Consider the following 22,340-nt stretch of genomic DNA (forward strand, 5'->3'; position numbering starts at 1 on the left):
GTGTGTGTGTGTGTGTGTGTGTGTGTGTGTGTTTTAAATGGTACATGCTGTCAGTGCAGTCCAGTGCAGAGGTCATTGGGAGATGGTCTGTGACCGGGCCTGGCCTGGCTGCATTCCCCTGGCACCTGAACTCCTGTTAGTGGTTTTACTAGATACACCTGTTGTCTTGGAAGGGTAGGGATACCCCTATTTTGCTCTGGATGCGGGGCTGAGACTTAACCTCTGCTAACCTCAGAATTTTACCCACTCCCATTTCTATCCTGCACCCAGCCCCCAGCCCCCTTCCACCCCCCATGATGCAAGAGAGACCAAGTTCTAAGTATCTGGTGTTCATGCTGTGACCCTGAATTGATTCCACTCTGTACCCTGCCGACCCAACCCCCTTCTTTTGGCCATCTGCCCAGGAGGGGAGGAGGTAGATGGGCCTGTGAAGGATTGGCTGACACAATTGAGTTCTGCCTCCTTCAGAGCAGAAGCCAGGAACAAAGAAACTCTGGAGGAGGGAGAACTGTGGGAAACCTACTGCTCCTGAGAGAAGGTGGCTGCCTAAGACCACCCATACTAAGTTAGACAGAGCACTGAGCCTGGTTGCTTATTTCTCCATAACCAACTATCTGAAGCCAAAAAGCCAGAGTGATCCTGTTGGCTTCAGACATGGGGGTTTCCAGGTAACATCTCCTGCCAACCTCATCACTATTCAGGCGTTTTGGTACTCTGTCTCTGTCTCTGTCTCTGTCTCTGTCTCTCTCTCTCTCTCTCTCTCTCTCTCTCTCTCTCTCTCTCTCTCTCTCTCTCTTTCTCTCTCCATCTGTCCCACAGGATGCCACAGTTGGACCTGTCCTGGCTGGGACTGAGGATGGAGACATCCTTACCATGGCTACTTTTGCTGCTGATCGGAGCTTCCTGGCTCTTGGTCCGTGTCTTGACTCAAACCTATATCTTCTACAGAACATATCAACATCTTTGTGATTTCCCTCAACCACCCAAATGGAATTGGTTCTTGGGTCACCTGGGCATGGTGAGTACAGCAACAGACAGACAGGGTTCTGGAGTCCTCCAGCACCCTTCACTAGCTTTTCTCATATCCCTGCCCTCCACCCCTACTTTGCTCTGGATTTGTTTCTAGTCTGTCTTTCTTACACTGGTAGACACTGAGGGTCTTCCAGGGTGAACCATACAGAGTGAGCGTCCCTGGTGTTCCCTCATTGTCTGCTGGACTTGAGGCCTCTTGAGAAGCTCTGTCCAAGGGCAGTGACATTTTTCTGTCAATCCATATGAGGGCTTCCATGTTTTTCTGGGGAGTGATCTCTGGTATACCTCTCCTACCACACACAAGCAGGAGAGCTATGGGCTGTCTTTCTGTCTCTTGTTCTTGAAGCACTTTTATAAAAGCTGGCAATTCTCTGCTAGGAGGGACCATTGGTCCTGTTATGAAACCAGGATAAAAGCTGTCCATTCATCTTCCTGTAAGCTTCCCTTGACGCTACACCTTGGATGTTGACCAAGTCTATTCTTGCCTTTGGGTGACTTGGTCTCATTGCTCCATTTGCAAATTGCAAAGCTCGGGGTTGGGGATTTAGCTCAGCGGTAGAGCGCTTGCCTAGCAAGCGCGAGGCCCTGGGTTTGGTCCCCAGCTCCGAAAAAAAGAAAAAAAAATCGCAAAGCTCACAACATCTGTACATGTCAGTGAAATCATCCACAGGGTAAATGTTTGATAATAACGTGGGGGCTTATAGGTAGGAGCTGCTGCCCTCCTAGAGAGTTAGTGCTCACCTCTTGTCCTCTGGGGTTGACCAGTCCCTGCTCTATAAACCTTTTGCATAGCTGGAACTGCAGACCTGTAGAGCATACAGACATAAACATGTAGGAGAACCCATGTTTTATTTTCATTCTGTTGATGTGATGAAACACTGACCAAACGTGACTTCAGGAGGAAAGAGTTTGTTTAAGGGTAGTCAAGGTAGGAACTCCAGCAGGAACTGGAAGCAGAAAGCATGGAGAAACACTGCCTGCTTGCTCAAACACATGTTTAGCTAGCTTTTAAAAAATACAGTCCAGGACTCTCTGCAGAAAATGGTGCCACATAGAAATGGTTGGGCCCTTCTAAGTCAACTAACAATTAAGACAGTGCCCCAAAGACATGCCCACAGTCCACTCTGATCTGGGCAATACCACACAACCGACACTCCCTTCTCAGGTGAGTAGAGACCCTGTCAATAACAACTAACAGGCTACAATGTTGCCTAGACATGGCCCTATGGCCCATTTGAGACCTTCCCTAATGGCTTTTCCTGGGGCTGAAATTAATACCATCTGAGAAAATTCATCTTCTCAAGCCAAGGTGGCTATGTCTGAGGTAGGCTGTTTAACTTCTCTATTGGCCCTGGGATAGACCCTTGAAACTCAACCATAACCCTGACACAGATGGAGCAGGACTCAGCACGAACCCATATGGTATAGGCTACTTACATAAATCTTTACAGCATGGTGCTGTCCTGAATATTGTAGGTATTTGTAAGACAATGGTGTTTCTGTATCTAAATACATAGGATAACAATAATAAAAGATATTATGCATAGGAAATTCTTCAAGTCCATTATGAGCTTCAAGGACATATATACAGTGTCAGTGATAAGAACATCATTATGTAACACATGATTGTATTCATATGGTTATTTAATCATATGTATATAGACATATGTGATACATATATTAATTCTATACAGTGCATATGTATGTATGTATGTATGTATATATGAGTGAGTGAGGGCAGAGAGAGGGGGTATATTGTGTTATGGTCATTGGCTTATGTAATTGTGGATTCTAAGCAAGCTGCAATATGCCATCAATAATCCTCCTCCTCCTCCTCTTCTTCCCTGCACCACTCTCTTAAGAAGCTTCCCCTTCCTCTTTTTTCTCGTGAGGGTTGGGCATATCCTATTCTGTCAACTCTTTCTCTGATTCATCACACTGTCTGCCACTCAACTAGAAATCAGTTTCAAACATGGGTGCTCCTTTCTACAAACTAACTTTACCTTCATTGATTGGAATTAAAGATGTGTGCTAAGAGTGTGTCTGTATTCTAAGTAGAGGGATTAAAGGTGAGTTCGAAGGGCTGGGCCACACTACAATTAGAAACATTTTGTTTCAGTAAACAACACTAACTTAGGGTTCACAGTATAATCAAATATCCTGCAACAAGAGTCCTTAAGTCAAGAATCTGCATTGTAATGTCTGTGGGCAGAAGAAGATGGCTATTGCAGTCTGGAAATGAGATTGAGATTCCTTTATCTAATGTTACCAGTCAACCGAGGGGTCTCCACACGCAGGTTGATATGCGGGTTGCATATCAGATATCAGACATTTACATTATGATTCATAACAGTAGCAAAATTACAGTTATGAAGTAGCAACAAAATAATTTTCTGGTTGGGGTCCACCCCATGAGGAACTGTGGTAGAGGGTCACAGCATTTAGGAAGTTTGAGAGCCACTGCTCTAAATGTTTCTTCAATGGGTGCTGCCCCACCCTGTAGAGGGCGGTTCATCCTGACTGAGTCTACGAATGCAAACGCTAGTGCTTTCTGGAAACACCATCCTAGAGATATCCAGAAGTCATGCCGTATCGGCTTCTTTCTGACCATCTCATAGCATAATGTGCTTGACTCCCAACAAAGTAACTCAGGAGGTGACTGTTCCTCTCTTGCTCGTAGATCACTCCCACAGAGCAAGGTCTGAAGCAGGTGACTAAGCTCGTGGCCACCTACCCCCAGGGCTTCATGACATGGCTGGGTCCTATCCTCCCTATCATCACTCTGTGCCACCCTGACGTCATTCGATCTGTTCTCAGTGCCTCAGGTACTTAGGGGAAGCTGCTGGTGGTGTGGCTGTGGGAAACAGGCCTTCTATGCTCATGCTTCTCTGTGACTTCTGAAGTATCTCACTCCTCCTTTCCCTTGGCTTTCTCCGCTTTTGCTGAAGATGTCAGAAGGAAGCCCAGGCAGGGCTCAGTCCAGAGGATGGTAGAATCTTCAGGGCTCACTCCGGTCCCCTTTCTCAATAATCCTTTTCTTGGAAAGCCTAGAGATCTTGGGATTCCTTTCTACTCACCTCCATTCAGAGCTGAGAGGAAGGTGTCTGGTGCCCTCATTGCATAGTGTGCACCACTGGGGGCGGGGGTGTATGCTACTGGTAGATGGAGACCTGGCAAGCGGTTATCCACCTCTTCCACTCACATCAAAGAGGCTTATGTTTCCTGATCCAAGTGGACATTAGACTAGCCTGTTTGCCTACTGCTGAGGTCTCTATGCTGTCTCCAGCTGTGCAGGTGACCAGAGTGCAGGCAGATGAGACTACTGTAGTTATTCCCTTGCCTCTGCCTCACCTTCAGTATCATGATTGATATGGCCATCTCCTGATCACACCTGCTGTATTTGCTCTTTTTTTTTCTATTACTAGCACAACATCATTGAGCAAAGATTTGTTTTTATTTGTGATTCAGGATTCATAGTGATAAAAGAGAGATTGACACATAACTGGCTAGAAGAGGGGAGGAAAGGAAGAAGGAAACTCAGTTCAAGATGTTTCAAAGGGATTACTCTAGTGACCTACTTTCTTTAGCTAAGCTCCACTCCCTAAGATTTCTAGAATCTTCCAAACTAAAGGCAGCATCTGAGGACTAAGTCTTTCAGAGCACAAGCTGGTTGAAGGTGTTTCATATTCACACTCTAACAACTGGTACATGTTGTCCCAGGTATGAACCAAGTTTAATCAAATGAATATGGCCTTATCTAGGGCTCACACAGAGCTATGGACATTTGGAGCACATCTGTTTCTTGCCTGAGCAGTTGTTTGAAATTATATTTTTCTCCTGATGAAAACACTTTTGCCATTTGAGAGGTTTATGACCTTGGACACTTAGAATCCTACTGAAATAGAAACATGGCTGAGATTTCTTGTTTGAGGCAGGTCTGATATCTAACTGGACCACATCGATGCCATATCTGTGAGATGATTGTGACTATTTTTAAATGGTATCTGGGACCTACATATGGGGCACATCAAGATGTATCAGATCATCTATTTCCATTTTAAAGCAGATGGGGTCATTTAGGGTAGGTCACATGTGTTTCAGCTGTGTAAGCCCATGTTATTGCCTATATATCCACGACACATATTTATATCAGGAGATGTCAGAGCATGCTGGGATGGTCAGGTATGCTAGGTCTGTAGAATGTCATGCTGTATTTGAAGGACAGTCATGGTAAACTATGTTGAAGCCAAGTGAAGGGACAGTGAGGTGAGTTGCTTTTATCTTACCTAGTATTCTGTCTCTCCTCCTCCTCCTCCTCCTCCTCCTCCTCCTCCTCCCCTCCTCCTCCCTCCTCCTCCTCCTCCTCCTCCTCTCCTCTTCCTCCCTCCTCCTCCTCTTCCTCCTTCTCCTCTTCCCCCTCCTCTTCCTCCTCCTCTTCCCCTCCTCTCCTCCTCTTTCCTCCCCCTCCTCCTCTTCTCCCCTCCTCCTCCCCCTCCTCCTCTTCCTCCTTCTCCTCTTCCCCCTCCTCCTCCTCTTCCTCCTCCCCTCCTCCTCCTCCTCTTTCTCCTCCCCTCCTCCTCCTACTCCTCTTTTCCTTCTCCTCCTTCTCCTCCTCCTCCTCTTCCTCTTCCTCTTCTCCTTCCCCTCCTCCTCCTTCTCCTCCTCCTTCTCCTTCTCTTCCTCCTCCTCCTCCTCCTCCTCCTCCCCTCCCCCTCCTCCTCCTCCTTCTCTTCCTCCTCCCCCTCTTTCTCTTCCTCCTCTTCCTCCTCCTCCTCCTCTGCATCTTATGTCCCTTTCTCTAACCCTGTCATGCTGGTTTTGGGGTAGATATGCACACATCTCACTGAGCCCTGCCCCCACACACTCTGCAAGTTCATTTCCTAGCCTCTTCATGGCTCCTGATCATCCTTGTTCATGTCAGCTTCGGTTGCCCTAAAGGAAGTAATCTTCTACAGCTTTCTGAAACCCTGGTTGGGTGAGTACAACAGACAAAGCGCCTAGGAAAATCCCCAGGGGTGGAGGGGAATATGATCCAATGCTCACTGCCATGATACCCTACCAGGGGATGGACTCCTGTTGAGTGATGGTGACAAGTGGAGCCGCCACCGCCGCATGCTGACACCTGCCTTCCACTTCAACATCCTGAAACCCTATGTGAAGATTTTCAACGACAGCACCAACATCATGCATGTGAGTCTCTGAAACCCAGGTTCTCGGCTGGAGTCTGAGGCAAAGGAACTTCAGGTCGATCTGATCTGTTTCTAAAAGGTTGAGATGGGTGTTTTAGTTAAAGTTTCCATTGCTATGAAGAGACACCATGACCGAGGCAACTTTTATAAAGGACAGCATTTAATTGGGGCTGGCTTACGGTTCCAGAGGTTCAGTTTATTATCATCATGGCAGGAAGCACGGCAGTGTCCAGGCAGACACGTGCTGAAGGAGGAGCTGAGGGTTCTGCATACATCTTGATCTGACTGCAGTCAGAAGCGACTGTCTTATGAGCAGCTAAGAGGAGGGTCTCAAAGCCTACTCCCACAGTGACACACTTCCTCTAACAAGGCCGCACTTCTAATAGTGCCACTCTACGGGCCAAGCACATTCAAACCACCACAATAGGCCATTGTTTTATTTTATTATTTTCCCTTCCGTTTTGTACCCAAGACAATACCATAGAGCCATGTCTTCATACATGATGGGCGCTTATAATGAGTGAGTTTCTATTTTTCTCAGATGGTTGCCCTGAAAACTTGATGACTTGATGACTACCTAGAAACCGTCAATAAGGAGCAAAGCATTTCCACACACACTGATTTTGAAACAATGAGGTCTGATGTTGCTAACAGGAGTGTGGGGCAGGGGCTAACCTCTCTGGACAGAGTTTAGGTCACTCCTGGGTGACATGTGATCAGCTGTCAGTCAGCTTGCCTGACACCAGCATAATTCCTTGATGCTTGGAATTTTACCAACGTCAAGCTAGTTTAGCATAGTTTCAGCATCCTGGGCTTGTTCCTATGACACAGAGTTCCATAGGAGAGAAGCTGAAAGTCACCTGAAGCTTGGGCTTCATTGAAGTTGTAGACTATTCCTTTTTCCAGAATATATTAGTCAAAGTCATCACTCTAGCACCAGGGCAATGGGTGGGAGAATAGACTCGGCATAGTAATGCATTGTGCTGAGAACTCACGTTACACTGGGCTGAGGAATAAGATAGGCATGCGCATGAGTGCTGTGTGAAAGGCCGACGGTTTTCTTTTCCGCTCGCTAGCTGATCGCTCAGCTTGTTTACTTATGTGTAAATGATATTTTTGTACTATAGATAGCCTGTATAAAAGACGCACGATCCTGGTATTCTATTTACAAGTGGTAAGCCTAGATTGGGCAGGTTTTGAGCTATTCTAACTTACGCTCCAGCCATATGTCCCTTCTTACTTGTTGCTTCTCCTGGCCCCATGCTCACTGTCCCTCTCCTATCATGGAGGCTTTTTCCTCCATTTGCCTTCTCCTTTCTCCTCCCCTGGTCTCTCCTGAGACCCCTCACTCATCCTCAAGTCCTGCCTCTCTCTATTGCTCAATAATTGGCTTTAGCCTTTTATTGATTGCACAACAAAAGCTGGTATACTCGAGAATTCAATTATCTTGGGGTAACCAGATCTTAGGGTACAGAATTTAACATTTGAATCCATAGCAGCACCAGACTCACCCCAACACTTATGGATCCTGCCAGTCCATATGAGATTCCTTATTCAGATATGGAAAGCAGTCAGGTACTTATAGTATTCCTTATTCAGGTATGAAAGCATGTGAATTCCATGGGGCATTACGAATGGCCTTTAGAGGATGCAATGTATGCCCTACATTGTGTAACTTAGATTTAGAGACTCTGCTTTTATAGCAAGCTGAAACAAGCCCGATATTTGTCCATGGAAGGCTATTACTGGATCTCTCAATGCTTTCTGAAATATCTGTGAAATAGTCCAGGTGAAGAACCCTGGGATGTTTTTTGCTTGGAACATTTAGAGAGGACGTTTAGAAAACAATGGATATCTGGCACATCTGACATATAGGTAGCTTTAAGGCCAACTTATGACACCCAAGATAAGGAATAATGCCATTTATTGAATTCTTAACATGTTGTGGAATTGATGGTCATGACCCAGTTCCAGGATTTATGTTGCAAATTTAATTTTTAAAAAATGGTGAGATAAATGTTACTTTTCCTTAATTAAGAATGAACCTGAGGGTTCAGAAGCATTAGGGAGCTTGTCCCACTATGCCAGAGAGTAAGTGATCTAGAAATAATGGCACATGTACTCCGTCATGGTTTATCAGACACGGTCAGATCACCTTGTTGCTGAAGACATATCAAGTGATACAGAGGACAATGAGCTGACTGAGGGTGCACAGAGCATGACAGTCAGAGCTGAGGCTTAACCACAAGGCTTTTGGTCTTCATTCTTGGGTCTTCATGTCCTACATAATAATCTCACTCCCACTTGATCCCAGTTAACCCTGAGGTCAAGTGTTTAACTGAGATGTGGGAGGCTGACTTTGGGTACCAGTTCTTGTAGTTGTGATTGGGAAGAACCCCAGGGAGCTCAGACCTTGTTATGATACCGATTCTTTTTCTATGAAGGCCAAATGGCAGCACCTGGCCTCAGGAGGCAGCGCCCGTCTGGACATGTTTAAGAACATCAGCCTGATGACCTTGGACAGTCTGCAGAAATGTGTCTTCAGTTTTGATAGCAACTGCCAGGAGTGAGTTTCTGCCTTTGGCCTGAGAACCTGGATTATGGACGTGGGCTGTGGTATAGTAGGGATGGGTGGCTAGTAGGAAAAGAGGGGCCTTCTTGGAGGAGGTGATTTGGAACAAGGACCAGGGATGTAGGTGAGGGGATCATATTCATCTGGAATAGAGGAGACACCTTAGATATGGGATTGGCAGGTTGACACTGAATTAGATACTTTTCTCACAGCTGCAACAAAGTACTTGATAAAAGCAATTAAGGGAGAGTTTATTTTAGCTCACAGTTTGAGGGAAACCCCATCATAGCGGGGAAGGAAAGGCAGCAGGGTGGCTACAATGTATCTGCAGTGAGGAATCAAAGTGATGAGTGTATGAATGTGCTTAGGCTCATCCAGCTTTCTCTTTTTTGCCTACTCTGAAATTCACTTCTCATTTTAAAGATTTATTTATTTATTATCAGTACACTGTAGCTGTCAGACACACCAGAAGAGGGCATCAGATCTCATTACAGATGGTTGTGAGCCACCATGTGGTTGCTGGGATTTGAACTCAGGACCTCTAGAAGAGCAGTCAGTGCTCTTAACCGCTGAGCCATCTCTCTCCAGCTTCACTTCTCATTTTAAATACAAACAAGAGGGCAGACAGCAGTAGCCATTCCACCACCTGAATATTTATGCTACCTTGAAATTTCCTTCACTCAAATAGTCTAACACTTGTTTTTGCTTTGTTGTTTTGCTTTTGTTTATTACAATTATGATCCCACTTCTGGTACCAATCTGATGTATGTGATTCTTGTTCATGCAATGAGAATCAACTTAAAAGAGGGAAGGGCTTGCTTTGGGTTAAAGTTGAGGGGAAGTCTATCGAGTTAAGGGAGCCACTGTAGTAGGAATGTGAGACTGCTGATCACATGGTACGCACAGCGAGCAATCAGAGAGCAATGGACGGTTATGTTCAACTAGCTTTCTCCTTAGTGTATACTCTGAAACATCCAGCCATGGAGTAGTGTTGCTCTTATTAAAGCACGTATTCTCACCTTAATTAACCCAGTCTTGAGAATCCAGATGTGCTCAGAAATGTATCTACAAGATGATTCTAGATGGTGTCAAGCTGACAATCGGTATACAGCAACATAGTGTCTAAACTATGAGGACATTGAAACCCAGCCAAAGGTGGGAATGTTCTCCTACAATTTCTACCAATGGTGTTTGTGTTTGTAGTCACTTCTGTTGCTGTCACAAAGTGTTTGAGTGTATCGAGTTAATGAAAAAAGAAGGTTTGTTTGTTTGTTTGGTTGGTGGGTTGTTTTTGTTTTCCTTTTTGCTCGCAGTTTTGGAATCTTTTGTTGATGGTTCTTTGACTCTTGTTTTGGTGGAAGCATATGTTAAGGAAATTCTTTTCCTCATGTCAGTTACGAAGAGAATCAGTCAGGGTCTTAATGTTCTCAAGGCACATTGCTGTGGCCTAGCCACCCTCTATTAAGCCCTCTTAATGGTTCCTAAGAGCTCCAGAGATGGGCGTTTGGGAGACAGCTGCAAACCACAGTGAGTGGACTTGATGGTATCAGCTTCGTAAACACTGTCTTGTAGACAGTGGCATTGCCACTGAATGCAGGGACCCTATAGAAAGCCTGCATTACTCGAAGAAAAAGAGTTCCTAGCTGTTTTGGTTAAAAAACAAAAACAAACAAACAAAACAGGCAGAACCGGTTCCCAGCTCCCAGCTCCAACGGGCCACTGGAACTAGCACTAATTTATCTCAGATTAGTATCTCTCCCAGCGACTCTCGGCTAGCCTCGAACTCTCTGGTTCCAGCTACCCGGTAAAATCATGGTTCTAGAAGTCCAGCAGTGGCTGGCTTATCACGGCTCCCTGCCACGGACTCTACCAACAGTCCCAGCACCCGCCCTCTGGTAGTCAACGTATAAACTCCCAACTACAGGGTAAAATCAAGACTCAACAAACTGAAACCCAACAATATGATTTATGTTAAATTCTCAGTCCACAATACATCTACACAATGAATTCACTGCCAAGTAATAAAGATATAAACTGTCCACCTAGAGAAGAGAAAATGACCTAGCCCACCTGGATCTGGATCATCCTGCTCCGTAGGCTCCATTTTGATTCCCTCGCTTCTCCTCCTCCTCTCTCCTTCCTCGACGTTTTCCACGCCTACCCTTCCTTCTCATCCAATGACAGGCTTTGCCTTATCCTGGACCTGCCTTGCTGCAGAATGACATCATCCTACACCTAGCTGAGTGGAAAAGCAAGTAGGTGGGTGAGATCTAGATCTGGAGAAGGAAAAGAAAGAAAGGAATGATGGCCGTGCTGCTCTTGGATGCCTCCAGGTTCCAAGGCTCATTAGGATGGGATATAGAGAGATAAGTGAGACTTCACAGTCAAATATCAAATATCACTACTAGTGGTGCTCATGTATTTGTGTGGCCATCTGTTTCGGACTACTGAGGATCCTGTTGGGAAATCTTGAGCATCAGTTGTGCTGAATTCTTGTTTTCCTTCATGCTGTATTCATGCAGGAAGCCCAGTGAGTATATTTCTGCCATCTTGGAGCTCAGTGCCCTAGTGGCCAAACGGTACCAGCAGCTGCTTCTACACACAGACTCACTCTATCAGCTCACCCATAATGGTCGGCGCTTCCATAAGGCCTGCAAACTGGTACACAACTTCACAGATGCTGTCATCCAGGATCGACGACGCGCTCTCCCCAGTCAGCATGAGGATGATATCCTCAAGGCCAAGGCCAGGTCCAAAACTCTGGATTTCATTGATGTGCTGCTGCTGACCAAGGTGGGTTCTCAGGGGGTGGAAGGGGGCTGCTTAAACTTAATTTGTTGAGTGCGATGATGGACACCTTTAATCCCAGTATTCCACAGGCAGCAGTAGGAAGATCATCATGAGTTTGAGGCTGGCTTGGTCTACATATTAAGCTCCAGGCTAGTCAAGGCTACCCAGTGAAACCACATCTCAAAATAAAAGATTAATCAATTCATCAAAGTAGCTCTTTTTGTGTTAGCAAGGGAAAAATTTTTTAGGATAGAATCTTACTAAACAACCCTGGCTTACCTCAATCTCATGGGATTTTTGCCCTCACCTTGAACACTCTGGAATTACAAATGTATGCCAGGTATAGTTAGCATTTTTAAGACGAGTCTCACTGTGTTGTCAATGAATGGATCCTGCGGTCCCAACTTCCCAAGCCGAGGACTACATGTCTGTGCCACAAACTCAGCTTTAAGGGTAGAATTAATAACAATATCAAATATGGGATCAAAAGACAGTTCTGATTTGGGACTTGATGTAGAGGATACCTAAGGGCACTATGGAAGTCATTTGAGGAGAGGAGGGACAAGACAGAAAGAAAAATTATAGAGATAACAGCAGAGTCCACTCAACATACCCCTGCTAGAGCTGAAGCCGAAAGACCTCAGAGTTTACTCTATTTATAACTTAATATGTTGTTGAGAAAACATGTCTGTATCTGTATGTGTGCCTAGAACTGTGTAACTGCAAGATCAGGGCCGCCTATCCATTGTCTCCAACAATAATAGCAGCCAGACTAGGATTGTAAGAATGACTCCCGATTCCCAGCTCCTCCTTTCTCGGGTGATGTAGTGATTTTATCTGCCTGTTCTGCAGGTCTTACACCGCAAGAAAAAGACCAATACATTATGAACCTCGCGAGTTTCACAGGAGAGTTGGCACATCTGTGTCTTCTTTGTTTCGGGAAGTACGGACAGATGGGAAGGGAGCAAGAGCTAGAAAGCAGGAGATAAAAGAGGAGAAGGATATGGAAATAAGGAGAAGAGATGGGAAGCGGGGAGGAAGAGAATAAGAGATGAGAGAGCTGAAGAGGAAATTTATAAATTAATTTTTGAGTGTGAAAACGAATGTGTTTCATTATGTCATATTCATGCACATATACCATTTCGAGTTGAGAGAACTTTATTCTGGACCGTAAGCAGGTTTTCTCCAATCACAGGTGAATTCTACAGGTATGCAAGTGTAATAGACTCCAGAGGGCATAAGATACATTTTCTGCATGTAGCACCCATGGATCGTTGAGGACACAATAGGAAATGGGATGCAGGATAAAACAGTCATAGGAGAAAAACATACGAAAATATTTAAAAGTGAGGGAAAAAAAGAAAAGGGGAGGTTTAGTTCTTGGTCATATGTAAGATGACATTATCTGTGCTCTCACATTGTCACGTTGTCAGTATTTCTCCTGCCAGTGCAACATTCTGCCACAAAGTGTGCACCATTCCCTTGCTGACAAGGGAGTAGATAGACACCATTCCCACCACACAATTATGGAACAATTAACAGAAAATGTTCCACACCTCCTTCCTAAGGAGAAGATCTTTGTAATGAGAGTGATCTTTGAGCTCCAATTTCAAAGGAATATGGCCATGACATCATCCTATATGCAAGGTTACTCGCTCCTTTGTTTCCTAGAAATCATCATGCAGAAACGGGAAAATATTCAGAGGTTGCCAATTCCTTCAACAAGGAAAAGCAAATGAACAAAGAGGAGTCAGACAGTCAAGAACTATGTCTGGAGGTGGAGACCTCTGGTGGTGACCAAGGGAGATACAGAGGCGCAGTGGGCTTGGGATCTAAGAAGCTGTCTCAAGTTAGACATAGACTCAGGACTGCTGCGATCTGGTGTCTTGCTTTGTCTCCAGGATGAAGATGGAAAGGAGCTGTCAGATGAAGACATTAGAGCTGAGGCTGATACCTTCATGTTTGAAGGTGAGGCTCCTAGTGTGGGACTACAGAGTGAACAGGAAACCTCCATTTCGGGCACATGTTCAATGGGCCCTATCCAACTCTCATCCCACTATCATCTGCCATCCCCTTTTCTCATCTTTCCTGGGCTTCTTCCTACCTGGTTGCTAACCCACTTTGTGGTACTGAAGTAGCTGTGAGATCTAAGCCCACCCATCTGAACTGCAGGCCATGACACCACAGCCAGTGGGCTCTCCTGGATCCTGTACAACCTTGCAAGGCACCCGGAATACCAGGAGCGCTGCCGGCAGGAGGTGCGGGAGCTGCTGAGGGACCGAGAGTCTACAGAGATTGAGTGGTGAGCATAGGTCCTGGTGTGTTACTGGGCCTCTCTCCTGGCTCTGCTCCTCAGGTAGAGGAGGGGGCTCTTTCTTTCTTTCTTTCTTTCTTTCTTTCTTTCTTTCTTTCTTTCTTTCTTTCTTTTAATGATTCTTCCATTATTACTTGATGGGAGTACTATCTGCCTCATAAACAAGAGGAAATTTTATGCTTTGGGGCAGAAAGATTTAAACTTCCAAGAGAATTTCTGACAATATAATTGTGTATGAGGGCAGATGATGTCACTTTGCAAATGTTCAATATATAGATATATAGATATAGATATTTGGGGTACAAGTAATCAGTCAGTGTGCTGTGCAATCCATTGCATTGTCATGCATCCATTCAACAAATCCTCCCATAATGGATTCCCATAACAATTTTGTGAGAAGTCCATCCTATTCTAAGGGTGCGGCTAAGAGAAATATTTTCAGGAGCTCCAAGCTTGATGGGAGTACAGTCCTGCATCAGGACACTTCCCAGGACACACTGGCAGGCGTGAGGTTTAAAGTAAGAGGAGCAAGGATATGTTTCAATTTAGGACTCTGAATGAGGATTGGGAGACATGTGATTGGGACTGAGATACAGGGAAGAGGAGATGGCAGAAAAGAATAGAGATAGGAAGAGGGGTGTTTTGTGACTTTTTTTGGGGAGATGTGAACAAATGCCTACTTGTCCTATGGACAACAGACCAAAGAAATGATCAAAACAATGTGTTTCTTAGGGTTGCTCACTTGAGTAATGATGAGAGGCTGTTTATAGCTGTATCACTGAAAATCTCACCCTAACATAGATAAGGACTCAAAAAAACCACATTCTTGGAGCTCCTGGAGAATCTCTGTCCAGTAGTTATTACCTTTTATTTAACCTGGCTCTTGTGGGTCTCATAGGTTTCAGGAATTTCCTAAGACTTGTGAATTGTTCACACCTTGATCCTTGTAAGTTTTATGCACATCCTGAGTCTTTTGAAGCGTCCTCTGGGATGGAATGTTTTAGTTTGGACAAATATGTTGCATAGTGAGGCAGAAGGGTGTTGAGAGGAGAAGGGGGACAAGAAAGAGGACAAATAGTGAAGAAAAGATGTTGGAGAAAGGAAGGAGAGTGTAGGAGAAAGAAGGAGGAGTGATGGAGGATAGGGAGAAAGAACAGGAGAAAAAGAAGTAGAGAATAAAGGGAATGAGAAGGAAGAAAGAAGATCATAGGAGAAAAGAGAAGACAAAGAGTTTGTGTGTTTTGAAAGAGTAGGGTAGGAAAAAGAAAAATAAGACGGTGTGGAGGGAAGATAGGAGGATAGGAGGGAGGAAAGGAGGAAGGTTCTCAAACACATGGGGAGTAGAAATGGAAATAGATAAGGGTGATAAAGATGGACACTGTGTCTGTGTTACTTCTTAATTCATTTTGTCTTTGTTCTTACCAAAGGAAGATTTCTTTAAGCAATTTTCGAGTTGTCTTTTTATGATGGACATTTGGATGTGTTTGCTTCAGAAAAAAAAAATCTTCTAAAGATACCTGGCTAAATTCTCTCCAGCACTATCCTACATCTCTTCTTTCCTTGGGAATGTTTTAGCACTGTGAGGAAAGGTGATGTGGCCTGATGATCTGTTTTGCTCCTGGATAATCGTGTGCTGTGTTCCTTAGGGACGACCTGGCCCAGCTGCCCTTCCTGACCATGTGCATCAAGGAGAGTCTGCGACTGCATCCCCCAGTCACGGTCATCTCCCGTCGTTGTACCCAAGACATCATGCTCCCAGATGGCCGGGTCATCCCTAAAGGTGCCCACGGGACAGGGAAAGAAGGTCCTGGGCACACAGCAAGGTTTATTCAGCAGCAGGCTTACCCTCCTGCCCCACTTACAGGTGTCATCTGCATCATCAATATTTTTGCGACCCATCACAACCCAACTGTGTGGCCCGACCCTGAGGTGCTGTAGCCCACTTCTCTGGTTCTTCTTCATCACAATGATCCTAGAAGGGGGGGAGCAGTTTGGGGCTGGGAAATCAGAACTTAGCATCCCTAGCAATACGGGATTCTGTCTCTGACGGTGCTATGAGATGCCACTCACTGTCTATTTCAGGTCTATGATCCCTTCCGCTTTGACCCAGAGAATATCAAGGACAGGTCACCTCTGGCTTTTATTCCCTTCTCCGCTGGGCCCAGGTAATGCCAGGAGGCTTGAGATGGTGGGGGCAAAGGTTTAGGCAAGATGGAAAAGATGGAAAGTTGGGACAGTATGGATCTGGATCCCGTTCCTTAATCTTGACAGGTTAAGAGGTACAGAGCAAGGCTTGGAGAAGTCCAAGAAACACAACCCTGGGCTCATGTGCTCATGATAGTTGGGTTCTGAGGTCTGATTGAGGTTCACCCGATGCGACACAGGCGAGGGGTCCCAAATAAGTTAGTTCCCCCTGGGTGCCCTCCAGTTGGCTGACCAGTGGAGGAAGGTACCTAGGCCAGATTGAAATTACTGAAATGATAGGTGGGTCCTGTATGGGATTCAGGTCACAGTCAGAGTCCCCACTCCGTCCTCACGCAGGAACTGCATAGGACAGACTTTCGCTATGAACGAGATGAAGGTGGCACTGGCGCTGACGCTGCTGCGCTTCCGCATCCTGCCGGATGACAAGGAGCCGCGCCGGAAGCCGGAGCTGATCCTGCGCGCGGAAGGCGGACTATGGCTGCGCGTGGAGCCACTAAGCACACAGTGACCACATACACCTGGACGGGTCCCACCCACCCACATACCTCTGTAGATGTCACCTGTGCCTGAGGCTCCTTGAATACCAGTAGGGGGCTCTGGAGGACAACAGGGAACCAGCAGTTGTGGCAGGGCGGGAGATGGGGTTGGTGCCCAAATTCCTGACTTCATCTGGCCGTTCATGGGCCTCTACATTGTCCTTTAGCCTAGTTGGACTTACTCTCTTGGGCGACAGAGAGCTAAGGTAAGTGTCTAAGCAGGCTCGAGCTCACAGAACCTTTTAAATTGAGGTACATTTCCATTGCCTTGACCTCCATTCTAATCTCAAAACTCTCATTCTGGGATTCTGAAGTGTTTCTGTGAAAACTAAAATTTTAGGTTTATTAAACCTAACAAGTCTGCCATTTGTTGCTGGGTTTTATTTTGTTTTGGTTGGTTGGTTGTTTTTTTTTTTAATAGGAGTCTCACTGCACTGCCTTGAGTGCTCTCAAATTCCTACACCCCCCAATCGTTAATGCCTCATTTTATTATATTTTTTCTATCATTCCTTTGTTTTTTTCTTTTATCGTTTATAGATTTTTTTTTCATACAATGAATTTCGATTGTGGTTTCCCTTACCCCTACCTACCTTTCCTCCTCCCATCCAGACCCAATCCTTTTCTGTCTCTCATTAGAAAACATAGAGGTATATAATAGTACAACACAAAATAACATACTAAAACAAAAACAAACAAATCAGAATAAGACAAAACAACCAGAGAAGAAAAAGAGACAAAGAAATAACACAAGAAACACACACACACACACACACAGAGAGAGAGAGAGAGAGAGAGAGAGAGAGGAATGCCATAAAAAAATGAAACTGCAAGCCATAAGTTATGTACAGATGACTTGTAAGGAAAGAAAAAATCTCCTGACTTAACATTACAGACAAAGAACCTTCAGAGATACTGTAGAGTTCCCTTGACGTTGGGAAGACTATGAGACAAAGATTATCCTAAGAGTCTACTGAGTTCCTTAGGTGTTGGCTGTCTATTGCTGGGCCTGAGGCCTGCCCATAAGAGTGGTTTGCTTCCCCAGGGAGTCTAAACTTTTAGCCTCAGAGTGGCCTCTGTCCCAGCCTTCCAGACGTCTGGGACTAAAGCCTGTGGGGCACTGTATTGGGCTAGCCTTAGCTGCTGTGCATCACCGAGGGCAAGGGAGTTCAGAGTGATGGGTGGTTGGTTGAGAATTGAACAATCATCTGTTCCCCCTGGTAGGGAAACAAGGACAGACCAAAGGATTTGTCCAAGCCTCGAATAGAAAACTAGTGAGATTGTTGACCCTACTTACAAGGGGTAGAGAGAGGGCTACTTACAGAAGCATAGAGGACACAGACAGCTAGCTATTCAGGGAAAAACCCGCCCTACTTCTGACAGGCTGTGAGAGCTGCATCCTTAGTGCTCCTTATAAAGTCTCTCCTCTCTCTCTCTCTCTCTCTCTCTCTCTCTCTCTCTCTCTCTCTCTCTCAATTATTCATTACTACTTATATAATGTTATGAATCTTGCAACTTTCAGGAGTTTCCTGACATTTGTGAGGTGTTTATTTGGGTTTGAAATCACCACTCGAACCAAACAAATACTGATCTGTTAAGTAAGCATAGATTATTGAACACACACCTTAATACTACCTCAATACTGGATAACTAGGACCTCAAAAAAAACTCTGGACCCCCAACTGCAGTATTAGTCTGCTCTCAATGTAGGGTTTTAAAAGGAAAAACCAGGTTCAAAAGTTTAAAGTGAAAGGAGGAGAGCAGTTGGCTAGGCAAAGTACTGTCAGCTTCCCTTTAAGCCTGAGTCTTGAGTAAGGTAAGTTGGGTGGTGGACAGGGGAATTTCAGAACATTGAGGTAACAGAGAATAAATATTATAATCATAACTCTTTGGCTTCTTAGTAGCATTCTTCAGTGTCAGCCACAAAAGCCTCAGTGAGCTCATATGTGCAGGAAGGGCTGCCCAGTGGCCAGCTCTGATTCAAGGTATTTTAGACATAACCATTCATGTTGTCCTTTGACTCGATGGGTCCAACATAAAGCTGTGTAATTCTTAAGATTAGCAAATCTGTATGAGGATACAGAACATTCAGAGCATACAGAACATAGCAGGGTATGTGGTCAGGATGTCCTTGAGCCAAGTCATTTCTCTAGCAGTGACTTGCAGGCCTGTTACAGCAACAATATGAGCTGATAATTGAGATTTGTTTACTTCTTAAGTCTTAAAGCCTCTCTCTAGACTCAAATGTTTTGGGTTGGGGGAAAATTGCTGTACTACCAAGGTCCAGCCTCCGCTGTCAAACAGCCCCGAGAATGGGGTGTCTGGGAGCAGTGAAAGAACGACTCAAAATCAAATCAAGGGTTACAAGCTGACAGCCTGAGACAGCTCTGTGTGTGTGTGTGTGTGTGTGTGCGCGCGTCTCCAGAAAGCTTTCTCTTGCTATGTAAAAACTCTCTGGATAGCTCATCTCTTGCAAGTCCAGTCTCTTCTTTTTATCTCAATTATAAAAAGGTTCTCTTTTGATAATTTCATTAATCAGCATCCCATGATCCCAGCCTCTTGATTCTCAGGAGACAACAAGCCCATTTAATTTAATTGCGAAAGAATTCAAAGATCTGCCTGCCTTTGTTAAGCACAGACAATAAGCTAGCTCAGTGGGATCCTGCCCTGAAATTGCTGTTCCTACCACACACCTGGGCTTGGACCCAAACTCCCTCTGTCCCAGGATGACTTTGAACTCTGGAATCTGCCTCATAAGCTGGCTCATAGTGCAGCTGCCTTTGATCTTTTAGATCTATGAGACTCCTTATACAATTCATACTGCATCCTTATATTTTTCATAGTTGAAAAAAATATATATATAAATGTTTTCAGAGTTTTTTCCACAGCCTTAATATCTGTCCTGAAGGTTTCAGCATTTACCATTTTTCTGAGACATATGCTCACCCTTTTTTGCCTCCTGGACTTGTGCTGCTTCTAATTATCATAGTGTTATTACCTTGGCAGGGAGAACATTTCCTAAACAAGGTACATGAAGATACACACACACACACACACACACACACACACACACACACACACACATATATATATATAATTCATACTGACTTCATCAACCTGCATCATACTTGGGGAGTCTGACTCCAGGTGGTTCATTGTCAACATATTTAAACACAGTACAAACAGTACAATTTGGGAAAAACTTTCCAAGACACAGTCATTCCTATTCCAGCTATACAATAAAGCTTAATGTGTGATTATTTAAAAACTCCTTTTACAAAGAACATGTGACCATGAGGGTGGGTTCTATTGTTAAAAGGCCTAGAATATAGTGTGGTCTCTGACAGATAGCATAGAGGACAGCAGGCTATAAAATACATGTGATATCTCTCCTAAGGATGGGTTTAACTGGGAGCTAAAGATAACAGTCTAGGGTGGGAGAGTCTGGGATAAGTATTCTGAGTAATTTAAGTTAGGTTTGCAAAAAGGTCACCAGGCTGTGAACAATATTTACTCCCAGCTTTCTGGGCAGGAAAAATAGGTATTTTACCTCCTTCAATGAGGAGAAGCCCCTATATGTTTAACATTCATGGCTTACTAGTGGTCTGTAGGTTCAAGGACCGTTGTGCCTTCAACAAACTGCTATTTCGGAGCACCCAGGTTTAGTTTCCAGCACTCACTTGGCAGCTCAAATTTCTCAATAATTCTCGCTTATAGATCTGATTCTCGCTTATAGATCCTGAAGGCACTGCATGCGTGTGACACACATGTATACCATAACCCAGTCTAGATTCCAATCAAGATTTCATATATCTTAGTGGAATCCAAATGACTCATGGAAATGTATGTACTAGGCACTGACCCAATCCTATACCTGTAATAATAATCCTAATTTCCGTTTACACACACACACATGCGTGCGTACACACACACACACACACACACACACACACACACACACACACACACACACACACACCATGCTCTTATCCCTCCACTGAATCTAGTGGGCAATTGCTATTGTTATCGTCACCTTACAGACTAGCACAATTCTCAGGTACTTATGAGTTCACCAATCACTCAGACCTAAACAATGGTCCTTGTATTGTAGCCATGAGCTTTCAATCACTGTACTCAACTCTTCTAATATACAGTGTCTTTTGCCCCTTAAACTCAGTTGTCTTAGTTTCCTGAAGGGACCACCTTACTTCACAGTCCTACCCGTGGCCCCTCATACTTCCTAACTGAATCTATGGTCTTCCTGTTCAGTGAAATTGTAGACTCTTCATAATGGCTCCAAGCAATGCTATCATCTTTGGTACCACTTATTTCCTTACCTCCTACTTTCTAAGTCCTCTCACATCTTCATCACATCTGCTTCAAGATAACTCAGTTTTGGGGTCATTGTTTTCCCTCACAGGCTTCTCTGTTAGCTGCTGTTATTATGTTGACTTGTTAATCCCAAAGTTGCGAGGAGAAAGACCATTGACTCAAATCATCATGGCTAAATTAATTTAAGCGAGCAATTAATTAAAGTAAGTTTCTTTTAATTCATGTACACAAGCAATCTCCTGCTATGGTGGGGTTCAAGATGTCAGCGTTGGATGTGGACAAGATAAGGGTTTTAAATCCCAGGGCTAGAGGGGTTTCCAAATGGGAGATTTGGCAGACAAATAGATGGCCTTACAAAAACAGAATATAAGCATAACCAGTTAGCCATAATGGCCTTCTGAAACAAGGACCTGATTGCAAGATGGCCGTAAGGTCATAACAACAGTTGGTCATAATAACTGTGTGGAACAAAGACACGACGGCCTTTCCTGGAGCAGGCAGGTCGGAATCATTTGTAGTCCAGGTTGCAGATGGGACAAGCATAAGCAGGAATGAACCTCGTTTGTTTTTACTATAAGATGGCTTTCAAATCCACTATGAAAGCAGACTGGTTCACCAGTCCTCCTGAAACATGTGTCCTTAATTAAAGGATTGCCATGTAGCTGTTACATTTTGGGGAGGTTTGTCTTCAAACTAGACTGCCTTGTCCTATCACTGACCAATAACCTCACTTCAGTTGGTCTTCTTTTGCTCATGTTCTCATTACTGTTCCCATCAGCTGGAAATGACAGAGAGCACAAGACATTTCAGATACGTACACATTTCAGTAGAGTTTATGATATATATGATATATATATATATATATATATATATATATATATATATTTTTTTTTTTTTAGGACTGCTCTGGTGAGTATAGCTAGGAGCCATTTATTGGAGCATAGGTTACTTACCATTGGCTACACTACTGGAAAAAATTGCACCCCACCCCTTCCTTTCTGGTCTTGCATGCTGTGTATGCCTTTAGCATAGGAGTCTCAGTTGTTCTAAAGCTGGAATGTGATTTATTGTAGTAACGCCTGGCTACTGATCTGTGTTTAAGAACCGGAGAAGGTAGTTCAAGGTGTAGCCAAAATTCTTTGTCCTGAGTTTGAAACCTAATGCCACAAAGTAAAAGAAAAACATGAAGAGAAACACTTGCCAGCCGGGTCTCTGTGTAAACACAAAAGCCCCAAGAGAATCCAGCCCAAGTGATGCGGTGGTGCTCATTTGTGAGGCTTGATACAATGTTTTGTAAGAACCTGACATCTCCAGCCCTGCTCAGAAGTTTTCCGTGCTTATCAGTCAAGTCCCTGGGCTTCTTTCCTGAAGAC

At 44.4% G+C, this 22,340-nt stretch overlaps 1 protein-coding gene across 1 annotated transcript; it reads left to right on the plus strand.

Moving 5' to 3' along the window:
• Window positions 1-481: 481 nt before the first annotated feature.
• On the plus strand, window positions 482-17,007 carry LOC116906877 (cytochrome P450 4F4). Its single transcript, XM_032909792.1, has 13 exons — window positions 482-668; window positions 820-1,018; window positions 3,713-3,857; window positions 5,954-6,007; window positions 6,095-6,222; window positions 8,666-8,787; window positions 11,316-11,586; window positions 13,485-13,551; window positions 13,756-13,885; window positions 15,544-15,677; window positions 15,762-15,826; window positions 15,980-16,062; window positions 16,439-17,007. Exons 1-13 carry the CDS (start codon window positions 655-657, stop codon window positions 16,608-16,610), a joined length of 1,584 nt encoding a protein of 527 aa, XP_032765683.1. The 5' UTR covers window positions 482-654; the 3' UTR covers window positions 16,611-17,007.
• Window positions 17,008-22,340: the final 5,333 nt, after the last annotated feature.

The sequence above is a fragment of the Rattus rattus genome, chromosome 1, assembly GCF_011064425.1.
Source record: "Rattus rattus isolate New Zealand chromosome 1, Rrattus_CSIRO_v1, whole genome shotgun sequence".
Taxonomy (NCBI): Eukaryota; Metazoa; Chordata; class Mammalia; order Rodentia; family Muridae; genus Rattus; species Rattus rattus.

Coding starts and splice junctions, on each gene's coding strand:
- LOC116906877 (XM_032909792.1), top strand. Junction 8,788..11,315: donor TTTGATAGCAACTGCCAGGA/GTGAGTTTCTGC, acceptor GTATTCATGCAG/GAAGCCCAGTGAGTATATTT. Junction 15,827..15,979: donor CTGTGTGGCCCGACCCTGAG/GTGCTGTAGCCC, acceptor TGTCTATTTCAG/GTCTATGATCCCTTCCGCTT.